The sequence below is a fragment of the Hemiscyllium ocellatum genome, chromosome 19, assembly GCF_020745735.1.
Source record: "Hemiscyllium ocellatum isolate sHemOce1 chromosome 19, sHemOce1.pat.X.cur, whole genome shotgun sequence".
Lineage (NCBI taxonomy): Eukaryota > Metazoa > Chordata > Chondrichthyes > Orectolobiformes > Hemiscylliidae > Hemiscyllium > Hemiscyllium ocellatum.
The window spans coordinates 13,840,449-13,862,337 of NC_083419.1; the positions used below are offsets into that span (position 1 = coordinate 13,840,449).

Here is a 21,889-nt window from a genome sequence, read left to right on the forward strand (position 1 = left end):
TATAAAATATACTGTCTGTCTGTAGGGCAGAGATTCGTGGAGAAGTGTCACCACAAGTAGACACACGGCTACTTTGGGGACATTTTGAATCTCTTGCTGGCTGTCTAATAATAAAGCATCTACTATTGTGCAGAAACGTGTCATCTGGATTTGTGGAACAAAATATACATCAACAATAGGAACCACACAATGCAGTTAAAGATTCTTCATAGGGCTCATTTGGCCCCAGATCATCTTGCAAAATTTAAGCAGGGTGCATCTTCAATGTGCCCCAAATGTAAAATAGATACTGGTACCCTCACTCATTGTCTGTGGTTCTGCCACAGGCTCCATGCGTATTGCCAGGAGAGGAAGAATTTTGGACAATAATTGATGCTGTCGAAGTTTGAGAGCTATGGTCTTGTTGCGCTGAGCGGTGTTACTTGTTCATTTACTGATTTGTAATAAATGTAGTTTTGATTTCTTTTGTAGAGTAGTATAGTAGTTGGCTTAATGTTTATCGTTGTTTTTGATGTTATGATGCTATGTTTTCATATTTTTGCAACTTTCTAATTTTGTGAAGAAAACTTTTTCAGTAAAAGTATTTAAAAAAAACACAGACCTGTTGAGCATAGGCAAGCTGATTATACGTGGCCAATACAGCTCCCTCTGCTTTGCACAGTTTCTGTGCTTCTAAATAGTTCAGTTTGTATTGTCCCTTCTTAGATCGTAGATGGAACACTCCTACTGTTTTATCTGAAGGAAAAAGAAAAGTTTTATCAGTATGCATTTACACCCTAACATCTCTTCCCATAAGATATACCTGGTACCAGTCTAGTAAATCTTCTCTTGACTGAACACAATGACACACACACATGCACGCACACGCACGCACGCACACGCACGCACACACAATATCTTTCTTTAGAAAAAGGGCCTAAAATGGTTTAACTATTCCAGTTGTGGTCTGACAAGTAACTACCACAATTTCAGCAAACTCTTCCCACTTTTATACTGCATTCCTTATGAAATCAAAACCAATAGTCTATTTTCCTTCCCTATTAAGTGTTGAACTTGGATGCTTGCTTTTTGTGATTCATAGACTCCCAAATCTCTCTGTTCTTTAGCTTTCTGTAGTCTTTCAACATTTAAATAATATTCAGTAGACAAAAACAAAACAAAAGAACTAATGGGAATCTGAAATATAAACAGAAGTTACTGGAAAATCTCAGCAGATCTGTGGAGAGAAAGCAGAGTTAATGTTTCGGGTCCATTGATCTTTCCTCAGAATGGGTTTTTGTTGTAAATAAACTGTTGGCAGTCTGTCTATTCTTTCTGCCAAAGTACATAAACTCATATTTTCCTGCATTATATTCCATTTGCTAAGTTGATGAGATGGGACCTCCAATTGAGATGGGGGCAGAGATCTTGGGTCAAAACAACTAACACTATTCCCATTTGAAAGGTGTTGGCATGGTGACAGTGTCATTGAACTGGTAATATCCAGAAGGCCAGATTAATGTCCTTGGGTCATGGATGTCGATCCCATCATGATCGAAGGCAAAATTTGAATTTAATATAATCTGGAATTAAAGGCTAGACGACTGTAATGGCAAGTGCAGTGTTAGCATCCATTTCAAGAGAGCTAGAATACAAAAGCAGAGATGTACAGTTGAGGCTGTGATAAGGCTCTGCTTAGCCTGCATTTGGAATAATGTGAGCAGTTTTGGACCCCGGTTCTAAGGAATGATGTGCTAGCCTTGGAGGAGGTGCAGATGGCATTCATGATCCCGGGGATGTCATATGAGGAACAGTTGAGGACTTTGGGTCTCTGCTCAAAGGAATTTAGAAAGATGAGGGGGGATCTCATTGAAATTTACAGGACACTGAGAGTGGACGTGGTGAAGATGTTCGCACTTGTAAGGCAAGCTAGGACCTGAGGATCCAGCCTCAGAGTGAAGGGATAACCCCTTAGAATTGAGATGAGAAGGAATTTCTTTGGCCAGAGGATGGCGAATCTGTGGAACTGATTACCACAGAAGGCTGTGAAAGCCACATCATTGAGTGTCTTTAACAGAGGTAGATAGTTTCTTGATTAATAAGGGGATCAAGGATTATGGGGTGAAAGGAGGAAAATGGAGTTAAGAAACATATCAGCCATGATCAAATGTGAAGCAGTCACAAGGGGCTAAATGGCCTAATTCTGCTCCTGTGTCTAATGACAACCATGTCACTGTTGTTGTATAAATCCATCTGGTTCACTGATGTCCTTTAGGAAAGGAGGTCTGCAGTCTTTACCCGGATTAGTGGTGCTGAAAGAGCACAGCAGTTCAGGCAGCATCCAAGGAGCAGTAAAATCGATGTTTCGGGCAAAAGCCCTTCATCAGGAATACAGGCAGAGAGCCTGAAGGGTGGAGAGATAAATGAGAGAAGGGTGGGGGTGGGGAGAAAGTAGCATAGAATACAATAGGTGAGTGGGGGAGGGGATGAAGGTGATAGGTCGGGGGAGGGAGTGGATAGGTGGAAAAGAAGATTGACGGGTAGGACAAGTCATGGGGACAGTGCTGAGCTGGAAGTTTGGAACTAGGGTGAGGTGGGGGAAGGGGAAATGAGGAAACTGTTGAAGTCCACATTGATGCCCTGGGGTTGAAGTGTTTCGAGGCGGATGATAAGGCGTTCTTCCTCCAGCTGTCTGGTGGTGAGGGAGCGGCGGTGAAGGAGGCCCAGGACCTCCATGTCCTCGGCAGAGTGGAGGGGAAGTTGAAATGTTGGGCCACAGGGCGGTGTGGTTGATTGGTGCGGGCGTACTAGAGATGTTCCCTAAAGTGCTCTGCTAGGAGGCGTCCAGTCTCCCCAATGTAGAGGAGACCGCATCAGGAGCAACGGATACAATAAATGATATTGGTGGATGTGCAGGTAAAACTTTGATGGATGTGGAAGGCTCCTTTAGGGTCCTCACTCTGAACAACTTCTCTTTCCAATTCTCCCACTTCCTCCAAACCAAAGGGATGCCTTGGGTGGAGGTGAGGGAGGAGGTGTGGGTGCAGGTTTTGCAATTCCTGTGGTGGCAGGGGAAGGTGCCAGGATGGGAGGGTGGGCTGTAGGGGGACGTGGACCTGACCAGGTAGTCAAGGAGGGAACGGTCTTTGTGGAAGGCGGAAAGGAGTGGGGAGGGAAATATATCCCTGGTGGTGGGGTCTGTTTGGAGGTGGCGGAAATGTCGGCGGATGATTTGGTTTGTGCGAAGGTTGGGAGGGTGGAAGGTAAGCACCAGGGACGTTCTGTCTTTGTAACGGTTGTCTAAGCATGCTCCTGCCCCACTGAACTCATCTCTACCTACCTCGACACTGTCCTATCCCCCCTAGTGCAGGAACTCCCCACATATGTTCGAGACACCACCCACGCCCTCCACCTCCTCCAAGACTTCCATTTCCCCGGCCCCCAATGCCTCATCTTCACCATGGATATCCAATCCCTCTACATCTCCATCCGCCATGACCAGGGCCTCCAAGCCCACCGCTTTTTCCTCTCCCGAAGTCCCCAACAGTACCTTTCCACCGACACGCTCATTCGTTTGGCTAAACTGGTCCTCACCCTTAACAATTTCTCCTTCGAATCCTCCCACATCCTCCATACCAAAGGGATAGCCATGGGCACACTTATGGGCCCCAGCAATGCCTGTCTCTTTGTTGGCTACGTAGAACAGTTGATCTTCCGTAATTACACTGGCACCACTCCCCATCTCTTCCTCCGCTACATTGATGACTGCATTGGTGCCACCTCCTGCTCCCGCGAGGAGGTTCAGCAATTCATCAGCTTCACCAACACATTCCACCCTGACCTTAAATTTACCTGGACCATCTCTGACACCTCCCTCCCCTTCCTGGATCTCTCCACCTCCATTAATGACGACCGACTTGATACCGACATTTTTTACAAACCCACCGACTCCCACAGCTACCTGGATTACACCTCTTCCCACCCTACCTCCTGCAAAAATGCCATCCCGTATTCCCAATTCCTCCGCCTCTGCCGTATCTGCTCCCCGGAGGACCGGTTCCACCACAGAACACACCAGATGGCCTCCTTCTTTAGAGACCGCAATTTCTCTTCCCACGTGGTTAAAGATGCCCTCCAACGCATCTCATCCACACACCGCACCTCCACTCTCAGACCACACCCCTCCAACCGTAACAAGGACAGAACGCCCCTGGTGCTCACTTTCCACCCTACCAACCTTTGCATAAACCAAATCATCCACCAACATTTCCGCCACCTCCAAACAGACCCCACCACCAGGGATATAGTTCCCCCCCACCCCTTTCCGCCTTCCGCAAAGACCATTCCCTCCGTGACTACCTGGTCAGGTCCACGCCCCCCTACAGCCCACCCTCCCATCCTGGACATCAATGTGGACTTCAACAGTTTCCTCATTTCCCCTTCCCCCACCTCACCCCAGTTCCAAACTTCCAGCTGAGCACTCTCCCCATGACTTGTCTTACCTGCCTATCTTCTTTTCCACCTATCCAAACCACCCTCCCCCCCCCCGACCTATCACCTTCATCCCCTCCCCACTCACCTATTGTACTCTATGCTACTTTCTCCCCAACCCCACCCTCCTCTCATTTATCTCTCCACCCTTCAGGCTCTCTGCCTGTATTCCTGATGAAGGGCTTTTGCCTGAAATGTCGATTTTACTGCTCCTCAGATGCTGCCTGAACTACTGTGCTCTTCCAGCCCCACTAATCCAGAATCTGGTTTCCAGCATCTGCAGTCATTGTTTTTACCTGCCATCTTTACCTGGTCTGGCCTACATGTGACTCAGGATCCACAGCAACATGGTTGCCTCTCAACTGCCCTCTGAAATAGCCTAGCAGGACATTCAGTTCCAGGGCAAATAGGGATGTGTAACACATGTTGGCCCTGTCAGCAATGCCCACATCCCATGCAAGAATGAGAAATTGCTGTGGGAGTCACTGGGAGTTGGGTGTTCTCAACATTTTGGGTTGGACAGCATGATGCCCTTCCCAAAAATCCATTATTTCAAAATAGATTGCAGTGTAATCCCCATCATATGATCTATAATCTGTCACAATGTGTTTGCTTTCAGTACATTTAAAGGCTGTTTGGAATTATAGATTAAAACAATGCAGAGTATAGCGTAACTAACAGTCCTGTATAGAAATGGTCATCGTTCTACTGGTAACTCTTGTTCTGCAACAGAAACGTACATTAAAACATGAACAATACCTACCCTCGTAATGCAGATCAGCACAGTTGGCGTCCGCATGACACTTGCCATTGTCTTGCAGGCATCGATTCACAAGGAGCTCTTTTACAGTGCAATTAGTTCCATCTCCAATATAATTGTCCTTGCATGCACATTTCCGCTTATTCTGTTGCAACAGTATTCTAGGTTAGTCATTAATTAACCACAGCACACACTGGCAATATCTAACCCATTTCAGGTGGATACACATGCTTGGCATACATCAAAGAGCTCATTAAATGATTTATATGAACGACACCAGAACTGAGACATTAGACACAATCAGGAAACAAGGATAGATGGATCTCTTAGGCTTGATGTGGCTTGACAAGAGGCCTTTAAGGTGATGAATGGGGTTTAACAGAATAAGTGGAGAAAAGAAAAATTTATACTTTGTTATAAATTTACACCAGTAAATACAATCAAGAGGGATAAAAGGGACCCAAGGGGTAACTTTTTTCACACAGAGGGTGGTGCGTGTGTGGAATCAGCTGCCAGAGGAAGCTGCTGGTACAAAGAACAAAGAAAGTTTACAGCCCAGGAACAGGCCCTTCAGCCATCCAAACCTGCACTGATCCAAATCTACTGTTTAAATTACAACATTTATAAGGCATCTGGATATATGAATAAGAAGGGTTTAGTGGGATATGGGCCAAGTGCTGGCAAATGGATTAGATTAACTTAGGCTATCTGATCAGGATGGACCGAAAAGTCTGATTCCGTGTTATACAACTGTATAATGAGTTCAGGCAAAAGCTCCCTTGCCTGTAGAATAGTACGCTTTTTAAGTGGAGGCTAGGTAAGTACATGAGGGAGAAAGGTGAGGTGAAATAGGGCTGAAGGATGCTCTTATGCAGCATAAACAAGTTGGACCAACAATGGCCTGTAATATAAATATTTCAGAAGGGACAGAAAGACTGCAATGAGATATAGATGGGTTAAACGATTGGCAGATGGAGTGTAATGTGAAAAGGTGTCAGTTTATTCATTTTGGTAATAAGAAACATAAAGCAGAATATTTTCTAAATTTATTGTTGATGCTCAGAGAGATTTGGCTGTGTTTGTACAAAGAATGCAGAAAGTTAGCATGCGGGTACGACAAGGAATTAGAAAGGCAGATGGTGTGTTGGCCTTTGTTGTAAGAGATAGGGGTACAAAGATAAGGAAATCTGGCTACAATTGAAGAGGATTTTGGAGAGACCACACCAGGGGAAGTGAGAGATTGGATTGAAGTATGCTAGATCCTGAAGGGAATTGAATTGAATTTATTGTCATGTGTACCGAGGCACAGTGAAAAGCTTTGTCTTGTGAGCAATACAGGCAGATCACAGAGTTAAGTAGCATAGATAGTAAATAATAGGAAAGAGCAGCAAAAACAAAAACACAGGTACAGGCAAATGTTGAGAGTCTGTGAGTCCATTCAGTATTCTAACAATAGGGTAGAAACTGTTACAAAACCATCTGGTGCGTGTGTTCGGGCTTCTGTACCTTCTCCCTGATGGTAGAGATTGTAATAAAACACTGCCAGGGTGGGATGGGTCTTTAAGAATGCTGACAGCCTTTCCTTGACAGAGGGCCTGATAGATGGATTCTATAGATGTGAGGTTTGGCCTTTGTGATTGTCCCCTTGTGAAGGGGATTGACAAAATGGACTAGAGCAAATGTTTCATAAACTAGAACAAGGGGTCTTAGTTTTAGGTTAAGGGACAGCAGATTTCAAACAGAGATGAGGAGGAATTACTTCTCTTAAAACATTGTGAATCTGTGGATTTCATAGAATTCTTACAGTGCAGAAAGAGGCCATTCAGCCCATCGAGTCTGCACTGACCCTCTGAAGTACATCCTAACCCAGACTGACCGCCATCATCCCCAAGCCCCTCTTTTCCCAGGGCCAATCCACCTAACCTGCACATCTTTGGACTGTAGGAGGAAACTGGAGCACCCAGAGCAAACCCACACTGACACAGAACGTGCAAACTCCATGCAGGCAATTACCAACGCTGGAATTGAACCCAGGTCCCTGATTCTGTGAGGCAGCAATGCTAAACACTGTCCTATTATACTGCTGTAAAGATTAAATTTAAAATTCTTGCTAATGTCTCCTTTCCTTCCACAACTTCTTCAAATAAAAAATGTTAACCTCTAATCTCACAGGGTCAAAAGGAACAGATCCTTAATGTGCCCCTGCTACATATATCCACCTCCTGGGCACAAGCTTCTCAGGTATGATTGATTGTATATAAGAATTTACAAACTAGGAGCAAGATCAGGCCATTCAGTCCCTCAGGCCTGCTTTGCCATTCATTAAGATCCTGGCTAAGTTGCCCCAGGCCCCAGGTCAACATTATTGATGACAATGTGATGACCTTAAACTTTCTATGAGGTGTGTGCATGTATGCCCATGTGTGTGGGTGTGCCCATATATGTCTTCCCTTGATTTTAATCGAAGACCATGAAGGGACCGGTCACCGTCCAGGCAGGATGGTGTGTGACTTGGAGGGGACATTGTAGATGATGCTGATGTCCTATGCCCTCCTCCTAACAGTTAGATGAGGTTAAGAATTTGGGAGAAGAAGCTTTCAAGTCTAAGAAAACCTCTAATGTGCCACGCCATGACACGCTTGGATTCAGCATTGTTTAGTGATTGGAAGGTCCAGTCTGTTACATTAGAAGTTAAAGCCCTGAAATAAGTATCAGTATTTTATAGCCCATCATAACATATGACTTAGATGCCTTTGCTATGTACACTCTGGCTGTTAAACCTCATTGTTAAATTTTACCCAGGAATAATTTTACTTGGAGCTCTTGTGACTCAGTGGGTAAGATCCTTGTCTCTAAGCCAGGCACCACAGGTTCAAGCCTCTGTCCAGGGTTTGATGTCCAATTTGCTCCTAATGAACCGAGTCGACCAAGTATAAGTTTGTAAATCCTCCTGACACATGCCAGTGGGAAGCAGTAAGAGTGGGAGAGATGCCTGGTCAGCTGTGCAATGATGTGGTGCCTCTACTATCACTGTCCATAGCCCAATGCTACAACATGCATGTCAAAATGTTTGTTGCCATAGCAACCTGGATTCCTGGTTGGATTGGGAGAGTCAGTTGGCATGGATCAGATTGGTTCCAACAGCATGGGGGTTGATCACTGCATGCCCTCTACCAGCAATCAACCCCCATCCAGCCGAGTTGGATTTGGGGACCCACCTCCTGCATCATCTGTGGTAGAGGGCACGGCATCAAGGGTAGGAACCGTAAAGATGTTTTCACTTACTGCTCCCGTCACTGTGCAGATGGCATGCTCATGGCAGCCTCCATTGATCCCGTCTGCACACAGGTCTATTGGATCACACGTGTAGCCATCTCCAGAGTATTCTTTCTCACAGGTGCATTGGACTTTCACCCCATTTTGAGAGCACTTGGCGAATTCTGAACAGCCGCCATTATCCTGGGCACACTGATCAACAACTGCATTGCAAAACATGAAACATATTGAGTCAAAATGTGGCAGTGTCCATTTCATATAGACCATTAATTGATATTGCCGTAATGTATTTCCCCGGCGAGCTGATCGATTATATTTGCGCTATCGCACATTCAAAATAAACCCAACAGTATCAGAGAATGTGGCAAATAGCAAACTATTATCCTGGCAGACAGGACAAAATTCACTGCTCCAGACATGCTCCAGATCAGTGTCACTGATCAGTGTCACTCCAGACCCATGAACCGGTTCCATGTCAGTTGGGAAGATTGAAAACAGGACATACATATCATTACATTCCATTAAGAGAATTTACTGTCCTCCTCAGTCTTACACTCTCAGCCCACATCCAGTGTCAATAGCTGCTCCCATGTGTACATACTCGGAAGATTAATAGCTGCTGCTTAAAATAAAAAAGTAGGAGAAACTTAGCAGGTCTGGCAGCATCTGTGGAGAGCGAAACAGAGTTTATGTTTTGAGTCCAATATGACTCTTCTTCAGATGAGTTCTAAACAGGGGTCACACTGGACTCAAAACGTGAACTCTGCTTCACTTTCCACAGTTGCTGCCAGCAATTTCTGTTTTTACTTCAGATCTCTGGTACCAGAGGCACTTTGCTTTTGTAGTGGCTACCGCTATTTCTCCTCGCCTTGAATAAACAGAAGCAAGTAAGCAGACATTAACAAAGGCCAGAATTTTACAGCTCTCTAGGGCAATGATGTAAGGGAATAAAATTGGGCACCATGCCATTGGAGCTGCCTTCACACTACCTTTTGCTTCTGCTGCAATGTTACAAATGGTTCAGAGACAGCAGCATAAATCAATTGAGGTGTTCAAGTGGCTAGTTACTGCCCCATTAGATCCTTTACCTCCTCTGGAATTTGATGGGGGATTGGGGGCCAACATTCAAGTCTCCAGCACCCCGTGTGAGTGAAACCTGGTGGGGACTGGTAACTGGGCTAGGGCTGCATCTCCTTTTTAGGCCTATACATATCCCCTGGTCCTGTCCACTCCAGTCCTTAAGCACTCCTGCTTCACAGGGGTTTATCACCATGGATCTAGTGTAACCCTGAGCTCCACCACAGCCCATTGACTGGAAGCTGCAGTTCCAGCAATGGTCACCACTGCTGGTGGCGCCCTGGGGCCAGAGAACTACCAACCATTTGATGAGGGGATGGTGGCTGCTATGTTAATATCACTGGCCTAGTAATCCAGAGCCCCAGGTTAATTGTCCGGGGTTATGGGTTCCAAACCCACCATGATGAAATTTGAGATCAATTGAGAAAAAAAGGTTTGGAATTAAAGAAAAGTAGTCTTATGGTGACCTTGTGCCAACTGTCGTCAAAATCCATCCAGTTCATTCATGCCCTTCATGGAAGGGAATCTGCCATCTTTACCCTGTCTGGCCTACATGTGACTTCAGTCTCACTGCAACATGGTTGACCCTTAACTGTTTTCTGTAATGTACTAAACAGTCAATCAGTTCAACAGCAACAAATGCTGGCGGTGTTGACAATGCCCACATCCCACACAGGGCTAAAGGAAGAGCAGATTGGCCAGGCCCTACCTCGGGGTGGTCTGGGAAAAGGTCTGCCACAAGGCGCTGAAATCAATGGCTGTGGGCCAAGCTAGACAATCAGATATGGGCGTGGCCTGAGTTTGACCTTGGGGGAAGGGGTCACTCCATTCCAGTCTAAATTGGAATAAGCCTAAAGAGAGCTGGTAGTGGATGTTGAGAATTTGACAAGAAACATTGACCTTTCTAGTAATTCCACAATCGAACAAAACATTAGGTTAAATCATTTTATAAAGTACAGGAAGGTCAAAGAAAACAAATATCAAATGCAATTATATTTCAGAATAATTACTAAGTACTTTTATGTTGATAGCCATGGATTAGTTGAGCCTAGAGATTAACATCCCTATTAGCACTGTGTCTCCATCAACTACAGAGGAACCTCGATTATCCGAAGGTTGGATTATCTGAACAAGATCGCAAGGTCCCGACGCTTGGCTAAACTATGTTATCCAGCATTCGACTATCCGACCTTTGATTAACTGAACGAAATATTCCCCACCCATGTCCTTTGAATAATCGAGGTTCCTCTTTATGCTCACATTGGACAATCCCAAACTAGGACCTGATTAAACTTTCCCAATCCTTTGATTCTTTCCCAATATTCCAACAGATGTACATGATACAGTAGTTATTCAACAAGGACTTCATGGGTTGGAATAAAATTGCCCAGCCCGAGGAAGGAGCAGGCCAGTGATTTCAGGCCTCACTAACGTCCTGTATACTGGTCGGTTATGCAGTATAAAAATAGGGTAGGTAGGAAATAGAACATTAAAAAAAGGAAGTCTAGTCAACCCACACTGGAATACTGTGAACAGTTTTGGGGACCTCATCTCCAGAAGAGTATTCTGGCATTAAAGGAAGTCCAGAGAAGGTTCATTAAGCTGATCCTGGGTATGGAGGGGTTTTCTTACATGGAGAGATTGAGTAGGTTGGGCTTGTATTCATTGGAATCTAGGAGAATGAGTGGTGACCTTATTGAAATATATAATGTGGGACTTAGAGGAGTTGACAGGGTAGATGCAGTGTGTTGTTTCCCCTTGTGGGACAATCCAGGACTAGAGAGCATAATATCGGAATAAGGGAACGCATATCCAAGACGGAGAAGAGGAATTTGTTATCTCAGAGGATAGCGGATATCGCAGAGGGCTACCAGGGTTTGGTCATTAAGCATATTCAAGGCTGAAATAGACAGATTTTAATTTGTAAAAGAATCAAGGACAACAGGGAAAAGCAGAAAAGTGGAGTTGAGAGTTATCAGATTATCCATGATCTCACTGAATGGCAGAGCAGACTCGAAGGGTTGAATGGTCTACTTCTGCTTCTAGGTTGTATGGTCTTACTTATCTAAAAATACAGTAATATTGAAGGGTCATGTGGTGCTGTGTGAAGTGTCCCCACCTCTGGACCAATAGGTCAGGGTGCAAATTCCATCTTGGATGTGATGGCTTCAGAAATGTGCTTCATGACATGACCCGAACAATCTTGCAGGAGATCACTAATCATGTTTATATACCAAACAAAGCTAATTTTCTATGATTTTATTTTGCTGGAACCTGAATGAATCAACTCATATTTAACGAAGAGACCTCTGTGACTGAAGAGCTGACTCGAAAACCTCAGAGTCTGGAGTTGAAACCTGTGGGGAGCTCAGCATTCACATGTACCCTACTCAGGGATGGCAATCCTCAGGCTGGTTAAACTTAGCCCAGAAAATCCAGACAACTCAATATTTAGTAGCTACATGTTGGTTAGCTGAACTTTGTTTCTCCTTGGCCGGTTAATCCTGAATCAGAAATCTCAGAACTCGTCACTGTCATGAGCTTGAGATGAATCTGATTGGGACATGGAGTTAAACTATGGTGGCTCATTGGTTAGCACTGCTGCCTCACTGTGCCAGGGACTCAGGTTCAATTCCAGCCTTGGGTGACTGTCTTTATGGAGTTTGCACATTCTCCCTGTGTCTGCGTGGGTTTCCTCCCACACTCCAAAGATGTGCAAATTAGGAGGATTGGCCATGCTAAGTTGCCCATAGTGTCCAGGGATGTGTAGGTCAGGTGCCTGAGTCAGCGGTAAATATAGGGTAGGGGAATGGGTCTGGGTGGGTTACTCTTCGGAGAGTTTGTGTGGACTTGTTGGGCCGAATGGCCTGTTTCCACACAGTATGGATCCTATGAAACTGTACATGTGGCCTGTAGAGGTGACTTAACCATTCACTAGGGTAAAAGCAAAAAGAGTTCTAATTGATGGTGTGAGAGGGTTATTGGGTTACACGGAGTGTGAGGCTCAGCCAAGACCTTATTTAAATGAGAGTTAGGTTAGCACAGCTAAATCCACCCAGTTCTTATGTCCCCTCTTATGTGAGCTGCTTTCTTAGGCCTTTTTACAGCAATTCGCTCACGACACTTCACATATGCATACCCCTGCTGGAAATGCAAAAAGAACACCTTAACGCACCATCACAAGTCCTTCCATCACCTTCGTAGTACAGTTTACACTCGCACGTGTTGTTGCTCTTGCAGATTGCATCTTTAGAGCAAGGAGGTGAACACACTGGCTTCGTGGCTGCCAACAAATGAAGAAAACCATTTTAATAACATGACAATACCATACTGCTAACTAACCATGGAGATTTGGTATGGCCCTTGCTAATTCTGGCTGAAAGTCTGTGGCATCCCAGAGACAGCCAAGCAAGAGGCCACCTTTGGTCAATGAAGTAGTCGGTCCAAGAGTTGTGCCAATTTGCAGTGAGGGATGAGAGGGTCAAAGAATGAAGGGGAGAAGAATAGATGAGAAGGACAGGTGAGACACACAATTGAATAACAACAGCAAAAATGACAATCCTTACATAGTGTGGCTAACATAAGGTGAAAGGATGTCACTGTTAGAATAATAAGATCAATTAGAGTCATAGAGCTATACAGCATTGAAACAGACCCTTCGGTCCAACTCATCCATGCTGACAAGATATCCTGCAATGATCTAGTCCCATATCCCTCTAAACCCTTTCTATTCATATACCCATCTAATTGCCTTTTAAATGTTGTAATTGTACCAGCCTCCATCACCTCCTCTATACTGTTACGTCATGGGGTAAACATTCCTGCTTAATTTAGACCAGAAACACAGAAGATTTATACCGTGCAATAATCTGTGAAAATTCGAGAGGCCAAGAACTATTTAAAGTAAAAATTATCAACTTTATTTCTTAAAGTATAACAGAGAATAATTATCTAACAACTATTTACAACTCCTTCCTCTAACCTATCTTTTACTTTCCCTTCCATAATACTAGTCCGATAAAACTCCCTGTTTGAGATTTACTGAAAAATTCAAATTTCAAAACCAGCCAGCTGTCAAATCTTCTCTTTGCAGGTTTGCTCTCCAGGTTGATGTTGATGTTTTTCTCTGTGTAAACTCCTTCTCTAGACAGATACCTCCCAGAGAGTTCTGACTAGCAGCCTATATCTGTTGGTCTATTGGCAGTTCTTCCCCAACTGTTCAAGTTTTCCTGGTCTTATAACCCCAAAGCATCGGATTGTGTCATTGGCTTTTAATATTGTCAATATACTAAATTCAAACTTGATTGGAGTTTGGTTTTTTTTGGGGGGGGGGCATAATTTAAACTGATTGGCCTAATTCAAGTTTATTTTTGTCTCCAGGCAACCAGCTACCCTAGCTGCTGGACCACACGTCACATTATATTTTATTCAGAACACTTGGTGCTGTCAGGTAGTTCTGCTGGCTTTTAACTCTCTTAAAGGTACGGTACCCCTTACACCTTCATAACAACACATGCACCACCTTCTGCATGAAAAGGTTTCCCTCAGGCCCCTTTTAAATCTTTCCCCTTTCACCTTAAACCTGTCACCTTTAATTTTGGACTCTCCCACTCTGGTACAGTTTACCTTGGGGGTGATGGGATGTGGTCATGTCACTGGACTAACGATCAAGGTGAATGTTCTGGGGGCATGAGTTCAGGTCAGACCACTGTAGTTGGAATTTGGAATTGAAAGCTACTCTCAGTAAGATAACGAAGAAACTAATCATCAATTGTTATTTAAAAACACATCTATTTGTCTCTTTGGAGGGAAATCAATTGCAATTGGGATAAAATCTGACCATAAAACCACTGTTTGTTGTAAAAACCTGATATTTCTTTCTATAATGGACATGAATAAACTTTGAGAAAGTGAGGACTGAAGATGCTGGAGATCAGAGCTTAAAAATGTGTTGCTGGAAAAGCGCAGCAGGTCAGGCAACATCAAAGGAACAGGAGAATTGACATTTTTATGCCCGAAACGTCGATTCTCCTGTTCCTTTGATGATGAATAAACTTTGGCCTACACACAACTCCAGACCCACAGCAACGTAGTTGACTCCTAATTGCCATTGTCCATTCAGAAATGAACAATAAATGATGGCCTAGCTCACGCTGCCAACATCCAATGAATAAAGCTTGGGAAATAAACTCGGGACTAATTTGCATGTGAGTCAGAGGCACAGCATTGTGGTTGTCTCTCAGTGACACTCTGAAATATCAAGCCATTCAGTACAAGGGCAATTAGAAATGGAGGACAAATGATACGACCATATCCCATTGGAGGACAAATAAAGATAATCGCTTCCAGTTAAACTGCTGAGAGAGCTGCCGGTTGGTTGGCGAGTTCCCAATTTCAAATTGTCATTTCAAAGGTTTATTTACCTAAAAATCAACTTGCATCATGGCCACGGATCCAAATGAGACAAATTTTACAATCATTGCAAGCAGCGTAAATAGTAGTAAGGAACAGAGCAGAATAACAAACCAATTATCAGATTAAACCTTTCATGCTCTAAAAATTCAAAGTCTTATAGTCATTAGAGTTTGATCATTACATGGAAGAGGTAAGGCATAAAAAGGGACGACATTTTTTTTGTAGGATCAAGACCAGCTTGAGAATAGGTGAGGAAGTGTTTTCCAGTAAAAAGCAAATTCAGTTCAGGCATAGGCACAATGCAGGTGTGGAGACTTTTCCACCATGTCTCAACTGGTAGCTTTCTCAACTCTGGCTCACAAGGGTGCGCGTTCAATACCAAAGACAAAACTCTAGACTAAAACTTCCAGAGCAGTCCGGAGGGAGTAGTGCATTGGTAAGATGGCATCCTTCAGATGAGATATAAATAGAGGCCTGACCTGCTCCCTAAAAGTGGACTATTTCGAAGGAGAACTGGGCAGTTACAATTTAATGAGAGCTGGTGGTGCACAGATTTACTTACAATCCACAGTGCAGCTCACTCACTATACCTTACCTAGCTGTGTTTCACATCGATCTCCAGTCCAGCCCTCGTTGCAGAAACATATCCCTTGGCCATTGATGCCATCTTCACAGACTCCATTTTCCGTGCAATCGCAGGCTGCGGGAACATTTCAGTAAATTGAGAGAAAATGTAATTGACACACATACATTTCCTAAAGGGTTTGACAGGATAGGGCTCTGACTGATCATTCGCTGAGAAAGTTGTGAAGCTTTGGAATTCGCCAGTTTATAGAGCAGTGAATGTTCGATCACTGAGTACACGAAGAATAAAAATCAGTACAGTTTTGAGATTAAAAGATTTGGGGTGAAAGTGGAGTTAGTTAGAAGATCAGGCATGTGATTCAATGCAGAGTAGTCTCAAATGCTTTTCTTATTTCTTATGATCATATGTTTGTTGGATTGGAATCAACTTTAAATTCTCCAGCTTAAAAATTGTTTTTCTAGCTTCAACTTAAGTGCATCTGTGCAATTCAACTCAACTACTCTTCATGGCAGAGGGAGGTAAAGAAGTTTCTCCTGAAATCCCTATTGGATTTATTGGTGATAAACTCACATTTGTGAACACACTGTAGTGGGTGCAGGAAGGAATTCTGAGGGTTGCACAACAATAAGTGGACAGACTAGCAAAACTGTGACAGTTCTCCAAAGAGGAGGACATTAAGAAGGGATTTGGTCAAAATGTTCAAAACAGTGAGAGGTCCGTACAGATAGATCAGGGAGAAACTGGTTATGTTGGTGGAAGGATGAAGAACCAACAGGCACCAATTTACAAAGTGGCAAAAGAACCAAAGGTGACATGAGGGGAAACCTATTTTCTGCAGCGAGTGGTTAGGATCTGGAATGCTCTGCTTGGGAGTGTGGTGAAGGTGGATTAAATCATGATTTACAAAAGAGGTGGGGGGGAGTCCAAATCTGAGGCAAACACATTTACAGGTCAATGACAAAAAGGAGGTGGAACAAGGCCAGCTGAGATACTCTTACAGATACCTGTTCACAATGAGACTATGTCTGTGCTTTCATCATCCTGTGGTTTTATGGCCCCTTGGTTTTGGTCTTACCTGTGAGTAGAAGTGTCTTCTCAACACCTGCCCCAGGGTGTGAAAGTTAAAGGATAACTACTGCACATTATGAGGTAGGGACAAGAACTAGAATAAATATTGTGAGCATGAGGCAGATGTGATGAAACTGCAGCTTGTTAAACATCCTCGTACCTGTACACTCTGATCCCCATCGCCCAGGTAAACAGAGCTCACATGCTGTGCCATTGAAACCAGCTGAACAGGTGCAGTTACCGGTCCCTGTGTATTGATCGTCACATTCACCGTGGGAGTTGCACGGGGTTTCAGGACCTCCTGGGCAAGCTGAAACAAAACAGCAATCTTTTATAACCTTTGCATCACCTATAATTGTTAAAATCATAAATTACATGTTTTCTGAAATTATTCTCCAGTATGGACAAAACAAGCTATCGGATCTATTAGTCACCTGGTAATACGGAAACATACAGCATGAAACAGGCCCTTCAGTCCAACTCGTCTGCACCGACCAGGTATCCTTAACTGATCTCTTCCCATTTACCAGCATTTGGCCAATACCCCTTTAAACCCTTCATATTCATATGCTCATCCAGCTGGCTTTCACATGTTGTAATTGTACCAGCCTCCACCACTTCCTCGGGCAACTTGTTCCATACACGCACCACCCTCTGCATGCCCTTCAGCTCCTTTTTAAATATTGTAGTGGTTCTGTTCGCCGAGCTGGAAGTTTTTGTTGCAAACGTTTCGTCCCCTGGCAAAAACTTCCAGCTCGGTGAACAGAACCACTACAACAAGCACCCGAGCTACAAATCTTCGCACAAACCTTGAACACTTACGGGCGAGAGACGCTGAGACAAGCCAGGAAATGGGAATCACTGATGATGTCTCCTAGCCAGGGGACGAAACGTTTGCAACAAAAACTTCCAGCTCGGCGAACAGAACCACTACAACAAGCACCCGAGCTACAAATCTTCGCACAAACCTTGAACCTTTTTAAATATTTCTTCTCTCAACTTAAATCTATGCCCTCTAGTTTTGGACTCCCCTACCCTAGGGAAAAGACTATGGTTATTCACTCTCTCCATGTCCCTTATGATTTTATAAACGTCTATAAGGTGAGCCCTCAGTCTCTGATGCTTCAGGGAAGAGTTGAATATTTCTGAAAGAAGAGCCATGCTGTTGATGCTTTTCATCTTGCCCGCATCAGGACAGAATCACAAGAATACCAACTACCAACGGGAACAACAGCTTACACATGTTGAATTGAAAATGTGTTGCTGGAAAAGCACAGCAGGTCAGGCAGCATCCAAGGAACAGGAGATTCAATGTTTCGGGCATGAGCCCTTCTTCAGGGCTGAAGAAGGGCTTATGTCCGAAACGTCGAATCTCCTGTTCCTTGGATATTGCCTGGCCTGCTGCGCTTTTCCAGCAACACATTTTCAGCTCTGATCTCCAGCATCTGCAGACCTCACTTTCTCCAACACATGTTGAATGGCTTGTAAGTTAGACTCTGACTGGCAGAGTGTTGTTACAGAGAGTGCACCAGAGAACTGTTACTTGCCAAGTATTTGTTTAAATGCAAATGAACAAATTGACTTTGAATGATCAAAGCCCACTGCCGAAGGGATTAGTCTACTGAATGGCCATCCATCAAAATTACAAAGTGAAATACGCAGGCACATCCTTCCTATTTGCAAAAGACAAGGCTCTACACTTGAATATATATATTTCCAGATGCATTCTCTATACTCAAATGGGCCAAATAAAAATGTTTACTTCCTACCAGAATTGTGCTTTGCCACATTTTAGTAAGGCACAGACAATGGAATCCTGTATGACTGGCTAGCATTCTCTTGAGAGAAATGAGGATGGTCTGATGAAGCGATTGAAATGTTTAAAGGATTCAATAAGGTAGATATGGAGATGGAGTTGGAATTCAGGAGTGAGGGACTTGTTCTCAAAAGTAGGATTAAGCACTTTGAAAGGGAGATCAGGGATAACCATGATATATTTGGTGGAAACCTGGAACTTTTTTATCCAAAGGATAGCGTGTTTGTGAAAGATACTATATAAATACAGGTTGGTTTTTTTCTTACACGCATACTTGCTTTGTTTCTTCACTAACCATATATCTTCTAGTTTGTGGTGTGAATCCTGTGATTTTGGCAGTGAAATTGTCAGTTCTTGAGAAGATAGTGCCCTAATCACCAAATCCAACATTGGTCCTATAGCCCCACCTGCTTTCGCCATTGTCTCTCCTGCTTCAGCTGGTGTATATTGGGCAGCATGCAAGGAGGAAACTATTGCTCACCTTAAAAATAATGCTTTGGGATTTTTTATATCTATTTGGAGGTGCTGCTGAGGGCCTCAGTTTGATGTACCAGAGGTGGAGATGTGGCGGTAACATCACTGTCCTAGTAATTATGGGGCACAAACAGCAATTGCTGGAAAAACTCAGCAGGTCTGGCAGCATCTGTGGAAAGAAAGCAGAGTTGATGCTTCCGGTTGAGAGAGCCTTCCTGAGAACTGAGGACACAGGCTGGGGATGCAGATTCAAAGCAGCTGAGGAGAGTTTAAATACACTGAATAAAATCTGGATTGAAGGCTAGTCTTACTAACAGTGATCAGGAAGCCATTATCTATTGCTGTTGAAAACCCTCGTTCACGAAAGTCCTTCAGGGAGGCAAATCTGCTTTAATACCCTCTATAGCCGACAGGTAACTCCAAACACACAACAATGTAATTGACTCTGAACTGCTCTCTGAAATGGCAAAGCAAGACAGTAAGGGCAGTTAATAATGGATAGCAAATGATGCCAGCAGTGTCAACACCTCATGAAAAAGGTGTTTTTCATGTGTTTTGGACCTGCACAGTCCAAAGATGTGCAGGTCAGGTTGGATTAGCCATGGGAAGTTGCCCACAGTGTTCAGGGATGTGCAGGTTAGGTGGATTAGCCATGAGAAATGTCTGGATTGGGGTGGGACTGGGTGGGCTGCTCTTCGGAGGGTTGGTATGGACTCAGTGGGCCAAATGGCCTTCTTCCACACTACAGGGATTCTATGATCCTATTTTAAGATGTTGCCTGGCCTGGAAAGTTTCAGTTATGAAGAGAGTTTGGATAGATTGGGGTTGCTTTCTGTGCAGCAGAGGATACTGAGGGGAATATACGACTGAGATGTATAAACTTATGAGGGGCATGGTCAGGAAGGAACGCTTTCCTTTAGTGGAGGGAATCAAAGATCAGTGGCAGAGATTTAAGGTCAGGCTCAGAAGGCTTGGAAGAGATGTGATGAAACACAATTTTAGCCAGAGGTTAGTGGCAATCCGGGACTCACTGCCTGTAAGGGTGGTACAAGCAGTAACCTCATCACTTTTAAGTAGTACTTAGATGAGTTCAAGACATACCAGACTGTAGGCCAAGTGCTGGAAGATAGAATTAGAATAGTTTGATGACCGTTTTTGACTGGTGCAGACTTGATGGGCTGAAGGGTCTTTTTCTGTGTTGTATGGAAATGACTAAAGCAATCCATCATGTCATCCTGTATAAAACTTCATACAAAATTAGATCTTGCAAGACATTTGTTTGTGTTGACACCTTGCTGAGATTAGAATATGCAGTGACAACTAACGAAGGGATAAAGAGCTTTGAATGCTAATACAAAATGGAAGAGTCATTTGCTGATTTCATGTTGTAAAAAAACGGACCTAACTGCTGAAGTTATTTTTGTAAGAAGGCCATGTGTATTGTTAAACAAGTGTAGACCCGTAAAAGATTTGCATGGATACATCGTGGCATCTATGACTGAGAAGGTCAGGAGCAGGTTTGCTAAGGGAACACCATTCCAGTGACATACCATCCCACCTTGGACCTTTATTGTTGCTCATTCATTGTCATTGGGTCAACATTTCAGTTGATAACAGCCATTGCAGGAACATCTTCGCCATAACAATGGATTCAAAAAGTAAAGATTAACATCACCTGTTCAAAAAGCACACAATCTGTAGGTAGGGCAGTCAGTCCATGTGACCTTTTATCAATTCCTATTTTGGAAACAGAACCAGTCCCACTCAACACTGGGATACAGACAGACTCTAACCTCACACCTTTAATGCATTGTCTGAACGGAGATGTCATTTTTTAAAATATAAAACCTTAAGTTATCTCAAGAATGTGACTTGAAAGAAATTCTGGGATTTAATGAATTGAAACCTGCATCCCCATTCTAAGTGATTAAAGACTAAGCAGCAATCTAGGTTTGTTCATTACATCACTTCAGTTGTATGACACTTTGATCTTTTACTATAAATTCTGTGTCCTATGATCCTGCCCCAGTAGCTACCTGATGAAGGAGCAGCGCACTGAAAGTTTCTACTTCCAAATAAACCTGTTGGACTATAACCTGGTGCTATGTGATTTTTAACTTTGTCTACTCCAGTCCAACACTGGTACCTCCACATCATCACCTGCTCAGGCTAACAATGAGTTGCATTTATACAGACCTTGGAACATGGTTAAAATTTTCCAAAAGGTGTTTTATAGGACAAGGCCCTGACACTGAGCCACATATTGTGAAAAAGAACTGAGAGGTCGGTTATTAAAGGGCATCTTAAAGAAGGAAGGGAAGACAGAAAGGCAGAGATACTTGGCAGAAATTGCAGAGTGTAGAGACTCAGTGGCTATCAACAGTGGAGTGATGAAAGTCAGGGGGAGTACATGTGTCCACTGCTGTCTTACTGCCATTACACAGGGCCTTGGTGAGGCCACACCTGCAGTGATGATCTCCCTACCTATGAAAGGATATATTTGCCATAGAGGAATTAATTGGATGTTCACATGGCTGACATTGGGGTTAGTAGTACTGTCCCATGAAGTGAGGTTAGTTCGATTGGGCCTGTATTCATTAGCTTTTAAAAGCATGAGAGGAGATCTGATTGAAACACAAAAAAAATTCAAACAGGGCAATACAGACTAGATGCAGGAAGGATTTTTTTCCCTGGTTGGAGAGTTTTCAACCTGTGGGGGGTAAGGTTGGGGGAGGGGGGTTGGTAAATAAAGACTCAGGATATGGAGTAGGCTAATCAGGACTGAGATGAGGAAACATTTCTTCACTCAGAGGGTGATCATTCACTACCATAGGGGTATGAAGATTGCAGGAATATGGTGTTGATATGAAGGAACAGCCATGATCATATTGATTGGCAGAGCAGGCTTGAAGGGCTGAATGGTCTCCCCCTGCTCCTTGTTTCTATG

The 21,889-nt window shown here is 43.7% G+C and overlaps 1 protein-coding gene across 1 annotated transcript in view; it reads right to left on the reverse strand.

Annotated features, from left to right (window-relative positions):
- stab2 (stabilin 2) overlaps positions 1–21,889 on the reverse strand; it is a 179,750-nt gene that overhangs the window by 19,005 nt on the left and 138,856 nt on the right. Inside the window, exons 56-61 of the mRNA XM_060839668.1 lie at positions 16,813–16,962; positions 15,594–15,698; positions 12,759–12,866; positions 8,516–8,709; positions 5,234–5,375; positions 602–735 (exon numbers count right to left, since the gene is read on the reverse strand). Of these exons, the coding sequence (XP_060695651.1) occupies positions 602–735; positions 5,234–5,375; positions 8,516–8,709; positions 12,759–12,866; positions 15,594–15,698; positions 16,813–16,962 (833 nt within the window). The remainder of the gene's footprint in view (positions 1–601; positions 736–5,233; positions 5,376–8,515; positions 8,710–12,758; positions 12,867–15,593; positions 15,699–16,812; positions 16,963–21,889) is intronic.